The sequence below is a fragment of the Dendropsophus ebraccatus genome, chromosome 4 (assembly GCF_027789765.1).
Source record: "Dendropsophus ebraccatus isolate aDenEbr1 chromosome 4, aDenEbr1.pat, whole genome shotgun sequence".
Lineage (NCBI taxonomy): Eukaryota > Metazoa > Chordata > Amphibia > Anura > Hylidae > Dendropsophus > Dendropsophus ebraccatus.
In genome coordinates this window covers 59,455,414-59,477,827 of record NC_091457.1, presented here as the reverse complement: position 1 = coordinate 59,477,827, position 22,414 = coordinate 59,455,414, and the positions used below count along the sequence as shown (strand labels likewise).

The 22,414-nt window shown below is 37.1% G+C and overlaps 1 protein-coding gene across 2 annotated transcripts in view; it reads right to left on the bottom strand.

Moving 5' to 3' along the window:
* Positions 1 to 22,414, bottom strand: part of TOX3 (TOX high mobility group box family member 3) — an 89,278-nt gene that overhangs the window by 9,962 nt on the left and 56,902 nt on the right. For both annotated transcript variants that reach the window (XM_069968431.1, XM_069968432.1), the window contains 2 exons: positions 19,700 to 19,765; positions 12,517 to 12,768 (listed from right to left, as the gene is read on the bottom strand). In XM_069968431.1, coding sequence (XP_069824532.1) covers positions 12,517 to 12,768; positions 19,700 to 19,765 — 318 coding nt within the window. The remainder of the gene's footprint in view (positions 1 to 12,516; positions 12,769 to 19,699; positions 19,766 to 22,414) is intronic.

Sequence of the window (22,414 nt, the reverse complement as noted above, 5' to 3'; positions counted from 1 at the left end):
CTAGCTGTACTCCATTAGTTTAGCCCCACCTCCTCGGCAGGTCTCCAGCTGAAAATGGAACGGATCCACAGGATAATAAACCCTTTGTTCTCTGCAAAATTTCTACAAGTCTGTTGGTTTATGAACTTGCAGAACCCCTTCCCCTCAGACTGACAGTGGGGCTTGACATTATCTCCTGTTTAAATATAACATTTATTTCTAGGATTATTTAGTCCTTTAATTACCATTCCCTTTGATCAGCTATGTCTGGTAATATAGCTCCTCCACAGAATCAGATTGGGCTGCATTATCAGAAAGTGAAGACGTTGCTAGAAAAAGGAAAGTTCAGAGCCAAAATACTGTATGCAGTGTTAGCTTTCCTGTCAAAACAATGGATGCATGATAAAAACTCAAGGAAGACCCTCTTTTTCGGAAATGGAAGCCTTTCATTACCAAATACATCCCCGCTGCTGAGGTGCCTTTGCTAATCAAACCTTTCACCCAATCGACTTGGTACCTAACAGAGGATCTGAAGGGGTCTCTGGGAATCCTTAAGTTTCAGGCTCCTGAGGCCCCCTGCACATCTTCCTCGCCTCCCTCTCCCACCTGATAAGGCTTTGGCTCATGCATTTGATTTGTTCTCATTTGACGGTCATCTTAAACCCACACATAATTATCTTGATGGGAAGTCTACACTACCACAAATGATGAGGCTCAAACCCCAGGTACCAGGACACAGGAACTTAGTTGATCTTGTTTTTGTTATAGTTCTTTTTCTTTTCTTTTTTTGTTGTGAATTAGTTTTTTTTTGTTTTTTTGTTATAATGTTGGCTTATACTGCTTGTCCGCATCTTATAGCGGGCGGGGAGTTATATTAACATCTCATGATGTCCATTGGCAACATATTAACTAGTGAATCCAACAATCTATTGTCAGACTCGGTAGGCAGAAATAGTACGAGACAGTGAGCCCTGAAGCTAGACTCACCTTCTGACCCTACCTGCTTGCCGCAACGACCCTAAACGGTCGCGGACAACCACGGTGCTGGTCCCTATACTGATATAAGTGTAAACATGAAACAAAGACAGACGAACGTACACAATAGAGCGAAGTCAACAAGCCAAGTTAGCAACACACGGGCAGCGGGGTACAAAATCGAAAGACAAGCGGGAAGTCGGTAAAAGGCAGAAGGTCAGAAAACGCAGCAACAACAGAGGAAGGATAGGGCAGGGAAGGCAGAACCAGGATCAGGGGAGCTGGGACTAGAACAATCTAATAGCCAGCAAAGGAGTCTGATACTGGCTACACTTTAGACTGGATCAGGATTCCAGACCAGCCTCTCATTGGTCCGGCCTCCTGAATCCAAACCTTGTGCAGCTGAGACACTGCAGGCTGAATGGCAGAGCGATCTGCCCCTCAGCCTGAGTGTGACTGCACTCAGCTGGGAGAGCTGGGCGGAAGCCGGCCGTGACACGGACGTGTCAAGGACGCCGTCGGGTCTCCGTAATGTCATGCGGCTCCGGCGGCTGATGCGGCGCTGTGTCTTAGCGCCGTCAGACGGGGCTGAGGCCGAGAAGGACGCCGCTGGATCCACGGCAGGTGAGTTGCTTACATCTATTGCATTAATAGTTGTGTTCAAGGTTGCAAACTCATTCTCCGATGACTGGACGGGATCTGCCCGTTGGAACTAATGGACACGTAGAACTATTCCATCTCACTTGTGACCTTTCCTGGATTTAAGTGGACAAGTTATAACTATGCACCTTTTAGTACGGTGCTCCCCCGTCCTCCCTTTCTTAAATGTTGTACGACTTGCTGTTTTATTCTTTTATAACTGCTGGTTATATGATTCTTTTGTACAACTACAAAATTGAATAAATTGTTTATAAAAAAAAAAAACTCAAGGAAATGCAACATATAATAGATTATGAAATACACTGGGGAAGGTTTATTAAGACTGGAATACTGATATGTCAGTCTTAAATAAAGCTCTGTCCCCATTTACACGACCCTGTAAATGTGTCTCTTAATAAAGCTGGCCAGCCCTGCGCCTTTCTCAGAAGCAGGTGTAGATTTTTGCATGGTTTATGACGGTTTTCAGATGTAGACCTTAATAAATTACTGCCTTGTCAAACCCTCCCTGCCCACCCATCAGGCAGGTGGGGGTTATGGCTGATGTACACTATGGAATAGGTAACAATCTGTACTGTATGCCACTGGCACAACTTTAATAAATCTGCCTCCTTGTCTTACATATCTCTGTAAGTTTTGCATAGTGTAGGGTCATAATATGGCACCCATTTAAGCCTATATTGCATCTCAGCACCTATATTTTAACCAACATAAATGTTCAAGGTTTTTTTTCTCCATCTCAATTCACAAAGAACAGAATACCTGTGTAAAATACACATGGGGTGCCACTGGCTTAGTAGCATGAACCAAAACTGCACGTCATCCCACTCCTGCCATTTAATTATGTTATGGAAGCTATGCAGTTCATACCAACTGATCTAAATATATGACATAGTGATGGCATGAGCACAGAAGCCAAAAACCTTAAAGATTTTGTGGTCAATACTGACTGACATCCTAGTTAGACAAATGAAGGGCTCCATCTGTCACCCCATACATTCAAAATGGTCAACAGCGGCAACTGCTTTGTATGGCGGTAAGTCATCTGATATAGGCCCTATTTTAGTGTATTTTACTGCCAATCACCTGGTCTAGTAGTGGAACAAGGAGACATGACCAATAAAATAAAATAAAAAACAAAGTGAAATAAAATGTAAAAGGTCAATGCCAGAGCTGCTGTTTTTTTTTGTTTTGTTTTTTTATCCCTATCCTCCCCCCCTAGAACCAAAGCCTGAAAAAAATTATAAATTGCCGTTTTTCTTCAATGGACAAAAAGCTAACAAAAATTGTCAATTTATTATAAGAAGCTCAAAATATGGCATTTAAAAATGCAACCTGCCCTGCAAAAAACAAGCCCTTAAATTTTATTTTGACAGGAAAAATTATTTTCTTGGACTTTAGAATTTGGAAGTGAAAATAGGGAAACAAAATGCAGTTCTTAATGGGTTAATATAGCCTAAAATAGAAAACCTAGTAAACAGAACTTCTTTCTTTAGCCCATATTGTGAGTTGCTCCCTAAGCTGAACTCTTAGTGGTTTTATTTACTACTGTTTGCACTTGGTTTATATTCTATGATCGTAACTAGCATGTACATCAGACTCAACAAAGGAAAATATCACATATTAATCTGTCACAGAAAATAAGTCAATTCATAAAGTGACAGAATGATTTTGCTCCTCTCCATGTGTCAAGATTCCTTTGGTGGAGTTAGAATCTGTAAAAGTCAGGCAGAGGGCTAATTACTTTAATGAGACATTAAAATCCAGCCATGATTAGGATGTGCTAATGACTGCCTTTCCTTTTACTCAACCTGAATAGATAATTGTAATAGCTAAACATTGGACTTTAACCCTTGTACACACTGTTTACTGACATACATGCAGTTTATGCATAAGGCAACAGCTGCTCTTTATCAGGTGGCCTTAGAAGGCAATGCGGTCGGAAAATGTATTTTATTAGTTCACATTCAGTTCAGGTTTGGAAAATAAAAATTCTTGGACATGTGGTACACTTTACATTAATATTTGGGTTTAATAAAGCTGGATAGTGTCTGGTATTGAATAATATTCCCATTCAAACGAATAAGGCTGACCTGCAATGCCAAACACAGCCCATTAAAGGGTGGAGCTTTTTTTTCTTAGGGTATGTTTTGAGGGATCCGCATGGAGAAGTTTTGGCAGATTCCGTTGCTCGTCCCCGCTCATGGCCGCGTGCATCTCTGCCCTGTGCATAGAATTGAGTTTGTGGCACAGGTGGAGATGCGAGCTGGGATGAACAATGGAATCTGCCAGAACTTCTCCGCTCGGATTCCTCAATCTGAACATACATTAACCCTGCACAATTGTTTTAATTGATCACTCCAGGCTGCTCAGACCACGCTATAGGGAATAAAACTACCCTACCTACCATGTATGCAGGATTTCAAACCAGTACTGTAAATCCAAGAAATATCTGTATTATATAGCCACACCATATGCCAATTAGCCATAAGTAGATGTCAGGGTGGAGATTGGCCATAGCTAGTCACTGCTCTTTGTCCTTAATCACGATCTACACGCATGACTGACAAAAAGACTTCTATATCCCAGCAGTATGTAATGTAGAAACATCTTTGCCTATTAATCTAACTTGCAGAGTGTGATTATAGGCAGAGCCATAACTAGCTGTGGCCGTATCTCTGCCCGGATGTCTACTCCTGGCTTTCCACATGGCAGGTTTCCTTTTTAAACATGTGGCATATCCTTTGATCACCAGATAGTGCCAATATTTCCATTAGCCATTCTAATTTTTGACTATTCACAACCCTAAAGCTGTAAGGATCGATAGTCATGAGATACATTAAAGGCATTGAGCTCCAGTCCACAGATTAGAAGCTGTGGAATTGGAAGAACCATGTAGGCACATAGCAGGACAAGAGGAGCATCCTAACTGGGAGAAGCATCAGCTGACATGTATAAGCATGGTATAATATTGATGGGCAGGGAGAAAAAAATGTCATGATTGGCTATTTAAAGTCTAGTACAATAAGAAAGAAAATTGTATCTGGAGGAGTTCATGGAAAAGAAAAAGACAATAAGATGGATGAGTAGAATTTCAAAAAATATCATGAGCACTCCATTGAGGAGCCTGAAGTCCCAAATAAAAGAAATGACATTATTCATATGGTCACTGGGAGTCAATAACAGTGTTATAATAATGCCAACAGCATTTTACAAAATGGCTCCCAGAAATGCCTTCTTTTCACTATATGGTATCTCCTGTACAAATAGAAGATCATTACAGATGATTAACTAGACTCTGCCAGTTTTTAAGGACCTGAGGCTCTGTGTAATGTTTTTGCTTGTGCGATACTGAGACTTTCCAGACTTCCTTGCCTTAAAGTTGTTCTATAGTCTTGATAAACACGAGTATGTGAAACAAGCTCATATTGTCTTCAAACTTTTTTTTTATTACACTCTCTTAAAATTCTTTCCCTAAATGATGATGTAGAGCAGTATTTCCCAACCTGTAGCTCTCCAGCTGTTGCAATACTACGATTCTCAGTATGCCCAGAAAGCCAAAAGGGAAAGCATTTATACAGCCACTTAAAAAACATACTATATGTAAGCTATTTAAAAGAGTTATCTGATGTGTATGGCATTGGCACAAACACACCTCAGTTGGGTGCTTTGCTTCTTTTCTTTCTATAAAATATTACATTGACCTCACCAATGTGACTTCCCTATTTACAGAAATGGCAGATTCAAACACAGTGGCATGCTGCCCTAATCTCAGGGATGGGGAGCAGGGAGAGGAGCTGGCTGAAAGAGACTTGGATTGTCCACGTGATCCGTTGTAGTAAGCTGCTGCCACCGTTCTTATTACACGGAGCAATGTGCAACAGACCATCGCTCTCATTATCGTGCTTTTTCAACCTGTTAAAAGACCACAATAAGCAGATATCATGTATGTTGACTAATCATGGTCTTTTAACGGGCACTACTACACCAAATGATTATCAACGGAAATGGTCGTTATCAGCCAAGTATGGCCCATAGATGTTTGATGTAATAGTGCGGGGATAAAAGAGTAGGAAGTGCTAACAAGCAGACAGAGAGGATGTAGTCTTTCTGGCCAAAGAAATGGTTAAAATCACATCTGACTGCTTAGTACTGGTCTGGGAACTTCTATGACATATTTTAGGGACAGAATGGCTAGAAAAAGTGCCACTCCTCATGTACACACACATAGGACAGCAAATTCTGAAACACTCACCTAAAGTGACAGTTACACTTTAAGGCTATGTTCATACTACATATTTTTGAGTAAAGAATGGACGCTGATTGCAATGGAATCAGTGTCCATTCTTTACTGCAGGGGAAGCATTGCATTGAAGTCAATGCCCGCTGTGTTCTCATAGCGTTATATTAAAACCCGTTCTTTAGAATGGACCTTAAAATAATGTGCTTGCCTATTATTTCTGGACGCTGTTCACTCAACAGCATCTAGGAATAATAGCTGTTCACACAATGTAATGTGCGGTGGCGGAATAGGCTAAATGCAGCCCAGCAGTCGGCAGTTTAACAACGATTAAACATAGTGTGAACATAGCCGAACCAAATTGTTTCTTTGGTCCACCAACTATCCAAGGAGAACTGATCTTCTTGTGTGCATATAGAAGTATGCAAGTGCCTTCTCAAGGCCTTGTTGTGTTCCAAATTGCTTACTCTCAGCCCTTCCTTCTTGAAGGAAACTTAAAACCTCTGCACTTAAGAGGGTATTTAACATGAGCCAATACATAATAAGTAAATATCCCTTTCAACGCACTGTTTGGCTATGTTCACACACTGTCAAAATGATGTCCATTTTTGTTGGACGTCTGTAATTTAACTACAAATAACGATCGTCATTTTGACTATGTGTGAACATAGCCTTTCACTGCTTTCATGTCGGTTGACTTCATTCTACTATTCTAAGCATTTTAATTAATAAAATTTCTCTTATCCCAACAAAATCTAATTTCCTTCTCTTGTACAAGTAATCTGTGTAAATATATTTACCAGGCTTTAGACACATTGTCAGCTATTTGTCTTCTTGATACAAGGAAAAGCACACAGGTAACAATATAAATGTTTTCACTCATTTAGTAAAACCTATTCAGCTTTTCAGAGCTGAAGATAAAAGGTCCCAATATAATATATTTGACTGGGGGGGTTTGTGTATATTGAGAGGAAAAAGAATTTCTAAATTCATCAAAGCTAACCTTCTCTTACATACAACAGACTAAGCAGAAGAGAATGTTAACAAGTTCAATTTCCATTCAATCACCACTGCTGTTCGGAGAAGTGTTTCATTGCAGGAAAGAAATAAAAATAATCTATATGGTAATTATAAGGACAAATTCCCAAGTAACTTTCAGCTACATGAAAGGTCAGTTCTATTCAAGATATTTTATCAGTGCACTGCACATACTTTCTGTCCTGTCATTTTAAATCTGGACAGTATTTTATTTTCCCATTTAGCGCTACCTGCAGAATTAAGTACTTAAGCCAAATAAGAAAAAAAGGAAAAAAAAAAAGAAATGTTGAATTCTGGCATAGGCTATAATAGCACAGAGATAAATCGTTCAGCTGTTCACTTGCAAGCCTCTGGGGCTGCAGATTTTTCTTTCTCCTGGTGCACTGTGGGTATTCAAAACTTGTTCAACATGATTTCATTTCATTTCAGGCACTGCCTGAGAAAACTAAATTACCGAATCAATCATACAGAAGGTCAGAGTGAGACTTCATTACAAGTATTGCATGCTTGCATGAATATCTTTCATTTATGACTGACCCAATATGTCACAATAGCTGTCTTGTAAAAATAATCCACTTTTTGAAATTGATGTAGCACTGATGTCAATACTGCTCAGCAAGCTGGACAGATTATAGGGAGGTGTTAAAAAAAGGGGGTTAGACAAGAGGCAAAGATACAGATATACACAGCTGCTATCTTTTCGTAAGAAAGACTGACACAATATAGAAATCACTAGGGTTCATTAGAGACACATTTTTCATATCTATTGGGTAACTAAAAGCCCCTTATTAATGCTATGCAAGTGAAAATTGGCACTTTAGTGAAAACTAATATATTATTACATATTTTACATGTTAAAAGAAATCTTCATGCAAGGCATCATTCTCATTGTGATAAAATATACAGTATGTGTGCACCTATAATGTTATCAAAGGAGCATTCCAATGCAATAAGCATCAGACTATTCCCAAGACCAGCTGGAAGTCTTTACGTGACCCCCTTAAAGCAGAACCCCAGTGTCCTGGACTGGAGTTTAATGGGTATTGAAAATTTCATCCACAAAAAAATTTATTTTTTTCATCTTCTCTGCTGACTATTATTTAATAGGAACCTTTATTGTTTTCTTTCAGTGAATACAAATTTTGTGAACTGTTTAGACATGTTTGTTTTTTTTAATAATTCAGAATACTTCAAACATACATACCTTTTTAGTAAATAAACATGGAAATACCCTTTTTCTTATTTTCCTTACTACTTATACGATATCATCAATTATTTTATTCACCCTTTATATTACTTTTTATAATGATTTTATATGAATAGAATTGGGTTGGAAACATATTAAAGCCTACCTTATTAGATCTCTAGTATTACGTTTTTCTCTGTTTATCTATTTGAAACACTCAATGCATTAAAATCCTATCAGTATCATATCACGCAACATATGGCTACTCAGGAGGAAAAAAAACTGAGGCCTTTTGTAACATGCGATCACTTTACAAAAAACTATGGTTATTAAGATAACAAGCAACTTCACTTTATGAATCTCAAGATATCTATGAAGCAATAAGAGAAGTCACCGTTCATTTTTATCAGTCTTCCACTGGGAAATATATGAGGGTACTGCAAAAATATTATTATTTATCTAGCCAACACAAACCCTAAGGGAAGCATTGAGGAACTTTGACATAACCTATTTTTAACTGTACCTCTGGCAATTGTGAATTCAAGTTTATAGGTGATTGTGTCAAGTAGACCACAGAACAAAAGAGGTACAATATTACTCATAAACACATCACAAGCATTTGTTTTCTTTATCACTTGAGAAACTTAGAGCGTTTTTCCAAGTAAAACTAAAATAATTAAATCCCTTTGGTACAGTGAAGTATTAGGATACTATAGAAGATTTCATCTTTGCAAAGGCAAAGTCATTGAGCAAACCAGTTTAATAAGAAAATAGTTTATTGTTCAAAAAATGTAATTTTTTTAATAGAATTTTTGCATCTAATAAAGAAAAATAAATCAATTGAATATCTTCAATCTTCTCTGGTCTGCACATTTCTGTAATTGTTATGCAACCTCACTGTGCAATAGTCTGTTGTGAAATTAGATGTTCTACAATAGCTCCGGGTGAGCAACTGGCAGAAGTGCTGTGGGAAGGCAGTAGGCAGGATGGGAGGGCTGTGATGTAGAGCTGAGGGAAAACTATGAATTCTAGCAATTGTAGTATTGAGCAACTGCTCAAATAGGGAGTACAACAAGGACATACAGAACTAGAACCTCCAAAGCAACAGCCTTACAGCCATGGGGTGGCAATTAGAAGATTCCTTTCTTTGTCTAGTCACTTATGGTGCATTTACACAGAGAGATTCATCTGACGGATTGTTGAAGCTAAAACCAGGAACAAACTATAAACAGGGAACAGGTTATAAAGGAAAGACAGAGATTTCTCCTCTTTTCAAATCCATTCCTGGCTTTGGCTTCAGATCTGTCAGAGTTTAAACACACAATTAGATGCAGAAGTCTGCATTGACATTGCCTTCGGAACAGTTAAAAGGCTGACACCTGGTGCCTTGTATTACCATCAGGTATTGTAAATATATGTTAACTGGGAAGGCATGTCTCGTTTGGCCTAAATATTTTAAGCAGAATGTCCTATTATTATTCAATAGAATTTATAGTTTACAAGTAGGCATAAGAGTCATGAACGAATAACTAAACCTATCGTATAACTAATACTGAATCCTTATTACAGCATGTATAGCCCACTATGAATGAGAAGACTTCGACATTTGATTAATGGTGGCTGAAGAAGATGGATGCAGCCCTAGGAAGTCTAGTAAAACAAATATAGCATAGGGCTGTATCCATGTCTTCCAGGCATCCAACTTTTTTCAGCCACTATAAGGCTAGGTTCACACTGCGTTTTTGCAATCCCTTTTTTTCATCAGTTTTTTGCAAAAAAAAAACGGATGCATTTTCCATTGACTTCCATTGTAAATAAAAACAAATCAAAACAGATCTTTTTTTTTTTAACGGACACAAAAGTAGTGTCAGCTATGTTTTGTGTCCGCCCAAAAAAAAAACAAACGGATTAGTTTTGATCCGGATTGCAAAAACGCAGTGTGAACCTAGCCTATTTCAAATACTGAGAATTCTGGTTCATACAAATTCAAACATACAAGAAGTTTGCTCATTTTTATAGCCCACTACTACCATATTGCTTGTTTGCTCAATGACTGAACACAGCTTACTTTGGTGATTTGCATTCAGAGAACATTGAGAATTATGCACTGTTCTGTTTGTTGACACATTATTGACTAAGCACCTTAGCTATAATACAGGATGTAAAAAAAAAATTACCTACAAAGTTATTCACATTTTTGGGCAGAGCAGGCTATTAATCTACAAACATTTTAGTGGATTTACTTTAGAATCTCTCCATGAGGCATCGGTTATAACCACACTTCTAGATACACATAGGTATTGTTTCCCGAGATCCTTTTCTCATTATAGGTAAAACAATTTGCCCAATAACTAATTTAATGATTCATTGCTAGCCTATTGATAAATATTTGCCCTTCTAGTAAGAACAGATAGACATCTTATTAAGAGCTGTCAAAATATTGATTTGAGAGATTTTAATGAACTGTGTAACAAACAGAAAGGCCAAGCAATCTAGATAATAAATTGGCAAATTAACACAGGCAGGTGTAAATTAATTCACGGCTGCCTTTTGTTCTTGCCACGCTCCACATTCAGATGCAGGAGAAAGGTGAAGTGCTGGAAAGATTAGTTACATTAGTTTGTATACAATAACAAGGCTTAGCTTGTACTCTTGCCTTTTGATTTTCCTAGGTGAAGTAGAACAATGTTTTTTTTTTTTTTTAAATGTAGTGTTACCAAATCCAATATTTAACAGAAAGTAAGAAAAAAGTAAGCAGTTGGTAATATTTCCGAATATAATTTGATTCTAAACGTTTATGACAAACAGAATCTCTGATATTGCTGAATTATATATTAATAATTTACTTAAACATGTCTACTCTGGGAGGTGCCTTCTCCTGTTCTTGTCATCACTCTCTCATACATATTGTACTCTATATGATATGCCAAGATGAGTGGGGGACAGGAGTCAACAACTGCTAGAATCACTGCTTAGTAAATATTTGATCTGACAAGCTTAATTGAATACCTGTACCACATCTATAACTAGTATAAATGATTGGCTTCTAGATCAGTATATGGAGGTAAAAGATAGGGGAATTGTACGTTAAGAGGGTGTTTTTTTTAAAAAAAGTTTTTTTTTTCCTTAAAAACTATATAGCAATAATGGAAATGGTTCCTTATGATGGACCTCCTTCTATAACTCAAATTGGAGAGACAATCGAATGGGTGGCTCCTGCTATGGTGAAGATGCAGCAGTAGCCATGTTATGTAAGTATATTCTGAATTACACTTCATTTTTATATGATCTTATAGGCAACACTTAGTACATCTAATATATAAATGGAAGTGTGTAGTAATGTAAGAAAACCACACACATCTGATCTCTTCCCAAACATTTTGTCTCGCACAGAACAGTAAATAGATTGGTGGCTCTTGTTTTTAATTAGAAATTTTACATCCAGCCGTTATTAGATCCTGTTGCTTTCCTCCAATGATTATAGTTATTATTCATTTCATTTCTTTGCTCTCTGCAGGAATTTAGACCCCTGAGGCTTCTTATGATACTGGAAAGAGAAACTTCATTACTGCAGAGAATGTCCTAATGCTGGAATGTACTAAGCAGCTATATATTGATGTTATTACACATAAAATAGGCCTATAGAGTTTTTGACCAATAAAGGGTAATATCTTAATATAAGTTTTTATTCATGCGTCATGAGTGCAGTTTAAGGCCTTTTAGGTATTTGAATATATAATTTTTGCCATAGCCTGCCATGGTATATTTTTACATAGATTAAAGAGAATGTATTATTAGGTACATTGCTTTGTGTTTTTACATGAATAGACCAACACCGGCGTGGGGGTTCCGTTGCAGCAGTTGTTGTTTTTTTTTTAAATCAATTAGAAATCAATGGAGCCACGTCACAGAAGGGCTTGGCGGGACCTCCCCCAGTGCCTTATGCTGGGCCGTTGCTCATGAATAGTGTAGATGTATTTGAGGACGGCAATTCCGTGAGTCGGTGGTGCTCAAGGTAGAAGAAACCAGGTGAATAGTATAGAAGACCCAGCACTCACCAAATTTGGTGAGTGCCAGGTCTTCTATACTATTTACCTGGTGCTCATGAATAGATCAGCACCATGTTTGGTAATCGAGCGATGGTTCAAAAAAAAAGACTGCTGCATCGGCATCCCTTCACTAGTGCTGGTCTGTTAATGTGAAAAACACAATGGGGGAGATTTATCAAAGGGTGTAAAATTTAGACTGGCGCAAACTGGCCACAGCAACCAATCACAGCTCCTCTTTCCTTTCACCAGAGCTGGAAGCTGAGCTATGATTGGTTGCTGTGGGCAGTTTGCACCAGTCTAAATTTTACACCCTTTGATAAATCTCCCCCTAAATGATGTACCTAGTTGTGTTATTTCCTATTTGGATTTAATTATTTTTATATAAAACTCACCATTGTCAATCCATTAGAGTGCAATGTTCCTTCTTGGTCTACGGAATTGCGGGAAATAGTGATAGAAGGAAGGTCCAGACTTTGAGGTGGAAACTGAGGTGTAAATTCATTCCCTTGAGCAGCCAAAGCTTCACCCATAACTTGAAATGGAAGCAGAACATCAGTCATGCCAAGAGAAGGATCAGTCTCTGGAGGTGGGGTAATGGGAGGAATCTCAAATTCTTCATCACCAAGACTTGGTGTGTGGAAAGTCTATAAAAAAGAAGCACACAGGTGTGATTTAGCCAGTGGTATATCTGGAGATATATTTACAAAACTGCAGAGCTAAAAGAAGATGTCATCCATTGGACAACATAAACACTCATTCTATGCTATTTACATAGACTCTTAGGCCTTCAAAAAATCTTTCCTTTCTCAAACCCCATTCTGTGGGGTGAATAAGATAAAAGTAACATTAATAAAGGTCAGTAAATTTTTTCCACATTTTTATGTGATAAATCTCTTTTAAAGGGAATCTGTCAGTTGCATTTTATGTTCCAAACTGTTGACACTGTTAGATAGCTGTTAGGGCAAGGAGACACATAGTACCTTTCATAAATTGGTCTCTACTTCCATAATGTAGAATTCTACAGTCAAAAACAAGTTCTGGAGTTCCAGAAATGCAGCAAGCTGTAACACCTCCTTACGCTACCATGCTCGACCCTGCTAGGGATGCAGCTTCTGGGTGTCAATCAATCAAGCGGGGGAAGGGGGGGGGGGGGGTAGCAGCAGATCAGGAGCTCAAGACTATTTGTTTTAGAGAATAAAAAAAATATTTTTCTACATTCGGAAACACCCATTTTTAACACAGTCGTTAAAATAATTATATGGGTGGCATTATTTAGATTAAAAAAAAGGAATATATGTTCAGTCACAGTGTTAAACTTAATTTATACAGTACATAGCCTTATATCCATTGCTATTATGCAGCTTTTTCACATGTAAGCTGTTAACGCTAAGATAAATCTCTGTTCCTTAAATTTTGATAGCACTGCAAAACAGATCTTCCTGATCAAAGATTTAAGTGCAATTATCATACTGCTGTAACAGGGTACCAGTAAGAACAGTGTTTTAATGTGTACTTAATTAGCAGCATCTGTCTCTGTTTGTTTCAGCAACAGATACATTAGGTCTAGTGCATAACAAATGGCCTATTTATTGATAACTAACTGCAGTAAAAAGAGCTCACACAATACAACATTCATGCACCATAAATTCAGAGAAACGTATTCTCCAATTTGCAATTTCATTTCCATAAACACTGAACGTTTAAGCAAAGAAATTGTAAATTGTAGATTTCTAAAAATATAATTTTAAAGAGTAAGAACAGTTCCTAAGCAGCAGTAGTGAGCACTCCTTGCTTACAGGTAAAGCTGCCTTTGGCCAAGCTCCATGCTTGTAATTATATATTTTTTAAACAATTTAAAGGGATTGTTATGGAAAAGAATTTTTTTTTCTGCTTGTTAAAGATAAGAAAAGCAAGAAGCTATACTCATTTTTTCCACAGTTTCAGGTCCCACTCAGATCTAAGTATATCTACTTCCTGGATCCTGTTGATTTGTTGACTCACTGACTGAGGTGGGACACCACTGCAGCCAGTGATTGACTGAGCAGGAAGTAGTTCCTTCCATGTTATGTCAACAGAAAGCAGGAAATAGCAATAAAAAGTGGGGACCTAGAGATGTAAGACAAATGCCGCATCCACATCTTCTGTGAATACTATCCATGCGTGTAAGATGTGCTATGGACCTGATTTTGCAGTGCAGTTGAGGTTTGTCAATCTGCTCCATAGTGCAACGTCACGGACGTCATTGGCCGTATTCAAGGAATGTGTGAACGCGACCTAAAATCTGCTGAAGATCAGGGCTTGTGAATATGGTTTGGGTTTTTTTATTTCTAAATGCACCCCTTCACAGCACAACTCCTTTAAAAAGGAATCTGCCACTAGGTTTATGCTGGCTTAAATGAGTGCAGCATAAACTAGTGACAGAAATTCTGAACAGATCTGTGTATTACTTACATCATTTTGTTCAGCCGTTCTCCTAATATGCAGGAGAATAGGATTCTTGCCACACCCCTCCCTCTGCCCTTCAGCTGTTGATTGACAGTTGACTGCCTATACATAGCATGGATAGGTAAATGCCAATTAGCAACTGGTGGGCGGAGTTTTCTGCTTCTCATGAATATCCAGGACTACTGGGCTCATGCTCATAATGTAGAGGACTAGTTATTGTCCATGTTATTCAGGTAGATATTTCTGAATGAGCTGCACAAAACAATGTAAGTGATACATCATTCTGTACAGCAGGCATGTCCAAAGTCCGTCCGGAGGGCCATTTGCGGCCCGCGTTCCGAACTTTTACGGCCCCCCAGGTATCCAGCTTGCTATTATCTGCCTGTGTTATAAAGCATATAGCATGTAGCATGTAAAATAGTCGGCCCTTGCACATGTTCACTTCATCAAATTTGGCACTCTTCGAAAAAAGTTTGGACATGCCTGCTGTACAGCTTCTCTATCACTAGTTTATGCTACCCTTAGAAGATAGGACACCATAAACCTACTGACAGAGTCTCTTTAAGGTGGATGTCATACAGTACATCAATCCTTGTTTTGGTATATGGTATGTTTTATTACATCAAAAATAAGTAAGCAGAAACATATGTAATTTACTGTAAAGTATGTATGTATGTATGTACATACATAGGCTAAAGGCTTTGAAATTCACAGCCTTACAACATCTTGATTACTACAGGGGGCAAGCATGGCAACAAGAACTAGGAATGGTGATTTAGGCAGGACAAAAGCAAAAGTTTTAATTACATTAAATTTGTTTATTGTTATGATTTATACTAATGAATAAAGTGTATTATTGCAAAACGATAGGTACCCATTAAAGCAAGCAGGAGAGTATTTCTGACTGCTAAACAGAAAAAAAAAAAAAACTAAAAGTCAAAATAAATTTGTTTAATATTTAAATTATATAATACAATATGAAAATACAAACTATAAACAGTAAAATAAAATTTCAAAAAAAAAACACAATCAAGCAATTCCATTAATATTACTTATTTTAGATTGACATTGTTATTGCAATAAAATTGAGCACCTTGAACTTATTAGGATCAGTGGGTGCTATGTGCTTACTAATGATCTAGGGCAGTATAGATAAATACAGTCCTCATTACTTGTCTTTTACTTATAACAAAACATAATTATTCCACCACTGTGCTGTAAACACAATTTATATTATGTGAGACAGAGTTTTGCATGGCGGTTAATAGGGAAAAAAAAGATGCATTCTAGGGAACGATCTCATTAACTGCAGTACATTGTCATCCTTCAAACTGTTAATGATGATAGAAATTAATAACCGCATACTGTATGAAGGAGGTATACAGAGGGGAAAAACTGAAAACTCTTTGCTTGCATATACAACCTGTCAGCTGTCATTAGAGGTCAGGAGTGATGAGCCCTGCGATTCTATAGAAAGATGCTATTTGGATAGACTGTTGAAGCTCAAATAATCACTTTTGATGCAAAGCACAATTTATACTGAAGCCAGCGCAGTGGGGGTTTATATTTTTTTCTGTGCTGCTTAGACAAAAACAGTGTCATTTTCACACTACAGAAACTCCAACTCTCTCATCCACTGTAGATAGATTGGCCGTGATCAGAAGCAATTGGCTAATGAACATAACCCAATGGCTGCATTTGCAGTTATTTGGCACTAATGTGGTCTTCTAACAGATGCAACAGTAATTTGTGACTCATTTGCTACACCATTACTGCTTAATGAAATCTAACATATCACATTAACAATACGGGTAAACACTCATTCTTGTTATGTGGCGTTTTAACTTGTTTTCATTATCACTGTAATTAAACCTTTGAAATATTATTACAATAAATATTTCCGGTGTTAGAGAGATAGGTGGAAACATAGACAGAGATGCAATTGCTCCCAAAGCTTTTAGCTTTCGTTAACATAAGAGGGGTCTATCCAATTTCTCTATTATAATGGTCTTGGTTTTCCTGGTAAAACTAAGCTGGTATAAAAATTAATAGGTCGGGTTCACAGTACGTAAAAAAACACAGCCGTATTTCATAAAAACGGCCGTATTTGCAGAAACAATGGCCGTTATTTGCAAAATAATGGCTGTTTGCACAACGGCCGTGTTTTTTACGTGGTGTGAACATAGTTATAGGTTGCAAGTTATATGTAAAATGAGCCTAAAGGTAATTATTAAGTATTATTATTATAAATGAGAGTGACCTTTCTTGTGTTACATTAAAACCGTATTAACGTATGGGCATTTACCTAAAATAGGAGATGTCTTGATCTGGTACTTTCTTGTGCAATAAAATAAACAAATAAATAAATAGAGTTTATTTAAAGATTATAAAGAAACATGCCAAGCACAACTGATACAATTTGTTACATATACTGGAAAACTGGAGGGATGGTCTAAACTCACTGGCATTCAAAAAACACCAGACAGAATCCATGTGTCTTGCTTAATCCCTGAGGCCCTGTACTAAGCATAGCATAATGTATCAGTTTTGCCTATAGTTTTGATTTAAACTATTTGAAGAGTTAGTGTAATGTTAAAGGAGCAACAAAACTTGTAGCCAAGGAGCTATGCATATTTCATTGTATAACATACAATAAATGGTACTTTACATCACTATAAGGTCAAATAGTTTGTAAACATCTGGAAGCTCCTGGCCTACATCATCTGATCTAATTCTATTTAAATTTTACAGGCTAAGTGATGAAAAAGGGAAGGTGCAAAGAAAAAAAAAAGCTGCTGCGGGTACAACTAGTGCTACCTTAAAGAAAGAGATGACAATTGGTGGCTTTATTGAACCAGTACCATTACATGATCTGAGCTAATATAGAGCTAAATACTATACTGTCCCATTTAGATCAATAAAAGTAAAATTTTTGCACAAATTACTAAGTAAAGAATAAAAGAAGGAGAAAAGAAGGAAAACAAAGAGCACCTTAAAGCATTCACCATTCTCCTGCTGTTTCTACATAAAGTATTGACAAAGATTAAAATACAATAAAATTCTATCTACCATAACGCTGCACAAAGTAATAATCAGATTGTAATCAGACAAGGAAAAAAATATGGAATAAAAAAGGAAGAATTCAATCCGTATAATTCTAAAGGTGATCATTATACTGCAGGTACAAATAAAAAAAGATTTCTCTAACCTCATTTCCTTATGATTGGGGCTGCATTCAAATATTTATGCTTTTAAATAAAAAAGCAATATAAAAAAAATACATTAACCAGGATGTAGATAGTTGAATGCCATCTGTACAGAAATGCTGAAAACATTTGTTCCTTTTGATAAAAATGCAAATGTAGAGAGGTTGTTGTATCAACATATAACAGCCTATGTCTGCCACGGTGAATTATCACAGCTGGAATTAAATTGTCTCTTAACAGCTGCTAGCAGCGGACTTTTCATCAATGCTCGATTCAAATGTAGGAAGAAATTCTACAGAATGAAACATTATGTTATCTATACAGATGGGGTTCTGTGTTCATTATCACAAATAAATGGCGGGCCCCATGCCAAACATTATTCGATTATCTAAGCAAATCTTGGTGGTCATAGAAAAGAACAAGTGAGTGGAATGCTAATTTTGGAACAGTCCTATTGATCAGCACATCTTACCATACTTTACTTGAATGGGAATATTATCATACAAGAAGAATTTTCCATGTGTATTAACAATATAGAAAATACACTGCATATCTACAAATAGGTATATGGTACAGCTAGCTGTGTATACACTCCCCTATCTATATGTATATACACAGATAGGGAAGGAAACCACAATTCTCCAAGTTAAACAGCATTTTGTGTATCCAGGTCTGTCCAATATTTTATCTTCAACATAGAGCTTTTCTGAAATTGAGCCTCCTTTTGCACTCAAAACTAGTACTTTGTTGTGCCATAGATAATAGTGGGTATTGACATCGATTCTTCAGGAACCTATAAGCTTTGAACAGACTATTCTACCTAAACTCAGAGTGGCTTCAAAGGTTTATCTAACAGGTTTAACCTGACACAGGGATAGTACGGCGCCGTCACCGCGGTCCATTTTTTTGAACCGCGGCCCGGTTCCCATGTACGGCGCCATTCTATCCACGGTTACCGGCTGGTACTCCATACAATTTCATTATAAAAAAAGATCAAAACGGATCCATTTTTTTTAATATACACAGAAACAGTCAACCTTTTTTTTGTGTCCATTAAAAAAAACGGATCCGTTTTGATCTTTTTTTTTTTTATTATTATGAAATTCAATGGAAAAATGGATCGAAACTGATGCACACACATATATCTGTTTTTTCCATCCGTTTTTTGCAAAAACGTAGTGTGAACCCAGCCTTATAAGCATGCAACAAAATCTGGATTTACTGGTCCAGTCAATAGTTTTACACCGCTTAGTGATCCAATTTTTGCCCTCTTATGGCAAGTGAAGTCTTGCCTTCCTGTTTCCTTTAAAAAGTAATGATGCTCAAACTGGTCTTCTGCTGTAACAGTTCATCCATCATGCTAAGGAAACATGAGTAGTGTGTTCAAATACATTAGTTTGAGCGTTGGCATGGTATTCAGCTGCAATTTTCCTGATAGACTAGAATGTCAAGAATCATTCTACTACTGATGACTATACCTTATTCTATGTTACTTAGGTCACTTAATTCTCCTGATGTAATGTGGATTCACACAATCTGATTCACGAGAAACCTGATCACTTGATTTCTTATGCAAATAATAATAATAATAAATTATTATTCAATTATTTTATACAAAAAAGTGCTGAGCAGATGGAAATTATTTTGCAATCTACAAGTCAGAATACTGCCCCTGTATGTACATTGCTTGATTTCCCATTTGGCAAGTGCCTTGAGCATTGGCATGCTACAGGCATAACCGCCCTATGGGCAGCTAAATTGAGTGGTAATGTAGTACTGTCAGGTTATTTTCTTTCTCATTAAAGTCTTTATTTTGTGCTCCATGAAACACATTCAGATGCAGAGTTTCAATCTTATTTATCCCCTGTCTGCTAAATTATCTTAGCAAACAGATGTATATGAGAAGAGATAAAAGTACACCTACCTCATTTGCAGCAAGAAATGCATTATTGGCTTCTGCCATATTCATGTAGTTGTTATTATTTCCAAACTGAAAAAGAATAAGGAAAAGAAGATTGGTTTGCTTAGCAAATCTGGAGTTTGATATATTTCAGCTCATAATGATCCAAACAAGCAATAACAAATTTCTATTCATCCATCATATCTTGGTGATAGATGCTGTTTCTCGAAAATACAAATCTGAAAGCATACGGGCAGCAAGTTGTCCTACATTACAAATGTAATTACTACGTTCCACTCAAATTTAATATATTATAAATATAGAATTTCCTTCTTAAAAATGTGTGTCTATATCTCCTGTATCTACTTATCAAATATAAATATAAGTATCTGAACTCTGAAAGCATACTAGGAACAGATGGAGGGTCGTTAGCTAAGGATCACTGGGATGTATACAAACACACACACACATATATATATATATATATGTATATATATATATATATATATATATACATATATATATATTACACATACACAAACAAACAAACAAACCTAAAGGGGTACTGAAGAGATGGAGGGCAAGTTTTTTTCCCTCAATACATTGCTTTAATAAAAAATATTATTTTGTAATTTACCCATAGGTATGCACTTCTGTTTAGTGGCAGCAATAAGGGGCAACACGGCCCCTATAACCTTAATCACGTGTGCAGCAGTTACAATGGAGCTATCCTTACTGCATTCCTAAACTTAGGCTACAATCACACATCCGTTGTTCTGTTTGCGATTGCAGGCACGCAATCACAGACAGAACATAGGACCAATGGTATTCAATGGCCCTGTTCACACCGCGCTCCGAGCCGCAAAAAAAAAAAAAAAAAGGACCTGCTGTGATGCGGACCGCATTTTGCGGCCCAGATCGCTATGGTAATGAAGTGGGAGTATAGTGTTCCCTGCTTCACGAAGCACTACAGATGCACATTCACAGTGCTGTGGGCTGCACTACGGGTGTGTGAATATAGCCTTACTTGGCAGGTTTTGATGGCAGATGACATTACTTCATGTCCACACCTAGAGTTTAGGAGAATTGCAGAAAAGGTGAGCAGAGGAATAGGGCTAAATATTGCCAAAGCAAAAGATTTTTTTTTTTTTTTTAATGGCCTAGGCTAAGAAGACACTGCCCAAGCAAGTCTTCATGTTTTTTTAAGACACTTGATGAAAGATACACTTTAAGAGCAGCTAGCCCTCTAAATCGGATAGGTTGAGTCTGATTTACAAAAGAAATGAAATTTTGTAGTAACTAAAATATACAAAATAATGGGTGAAATCCTAAAAAAAGGAAAAAAAATATGAAACACTTTTCTGCCTTATTATACAGGAACCATTGATATGTTTGAAGCTGAGGCTAGCCAGTGCCGTCCTCTTTAACTTGGCGTCCATCCTCTGTCCTTACTTTATAAAGCTCCACCTTAGGAGTCTCCAGAAGGTCTTTAACATTCAGAGCCTTTGACATGTAACATATTTTAACACTAAACATTGTAATCTCAAAGATTAAAGATCTATTTCATTTTTTTCCTTGCGCACTGCAAATAATTGCTTTTAAAAATTCATAACTCCAACAAGTCAATGTGATTAGGGTCAATGGATCTCGGTAACAGAGTTATGGGATTTGCCGCCATTAGCATACTAGTTTTTATCTGTGACATGGCCGTCCTAAGATTTGTTATATAAAGACAGATTCGGTACCTATGAAATGTAAACATAGATGCAAGAAGTAGAAAACATCTTTAAGGTTAAAGTCAATTAACAACATCTGCAAGAAGGAACAATGGCTGAAAACCGGAATAAAAAGGAGCTATTATCTCAAGGGCCAGAACAATTCAGAAAACAAATTAGTCTTTCAGTGAAATAAGAACTGGGTTAGGAATACTCTTCTGAACAGTTAGCATGCGAATGTAATTACTGAAGAAACTACTGCTAATCAGCTGCGAACTGTATCCATTAATTAGTATTTGCCCTAGAGAAATTAGGAAAATTGGTAACAATGTTAACACTGCAATGTACTGATGAGGGATATGAGGCCCTTAGCATTTAGACTAGCAGGTGGTTTCAATGGTCCGTCTAATTTGAAAAGCATCCACCTGAAGTACTGTGACATATCTTCTGCATCTTTATCAGTCTATAATTAATAGCTTATAATTTAGGAGCAGTGTGATCAGCTGGGGACATACATATATATCTTACAGCTTCCTGGCAGGAGTTCTCTTTTACTTAAGAATAATATTGTGGTTGTCTCAGGGATGATTAAAAAGGATTCACAAAAGACATAAGCTTTGCTGGAATGTAAGCAGATTCCCCTTAGGATCCAAGAGCTCTCAGCTGTTGAGAAAAGCAAATGCCCATATTTTCTGCATGTGGTTTTCTTTTAATTACCTTGCAGCTCACTCAGTGTACACAGGACTGGTTTATTATGTCAGTTACAGCTAGGTAGCTTTAGAAAAGACAGCTCTTTTTTAGTTCCCGCCATTAGAAGACACCAATATTTGTATATCCTTCTAAATGAGTTAAAATGGTATTGAATGGTAAACACACATTACATCTGCAGTGTAACACAGTTATGTCAGCTGTAAGATACCCATTGGCAGCTATCGGAATCTTTACTGGTTAGCGAAACAATGTACAGCCTGATAGAGAACATGTGAATGTTATATGCTACTTGATTTAAAGTTAAATTAAAAAT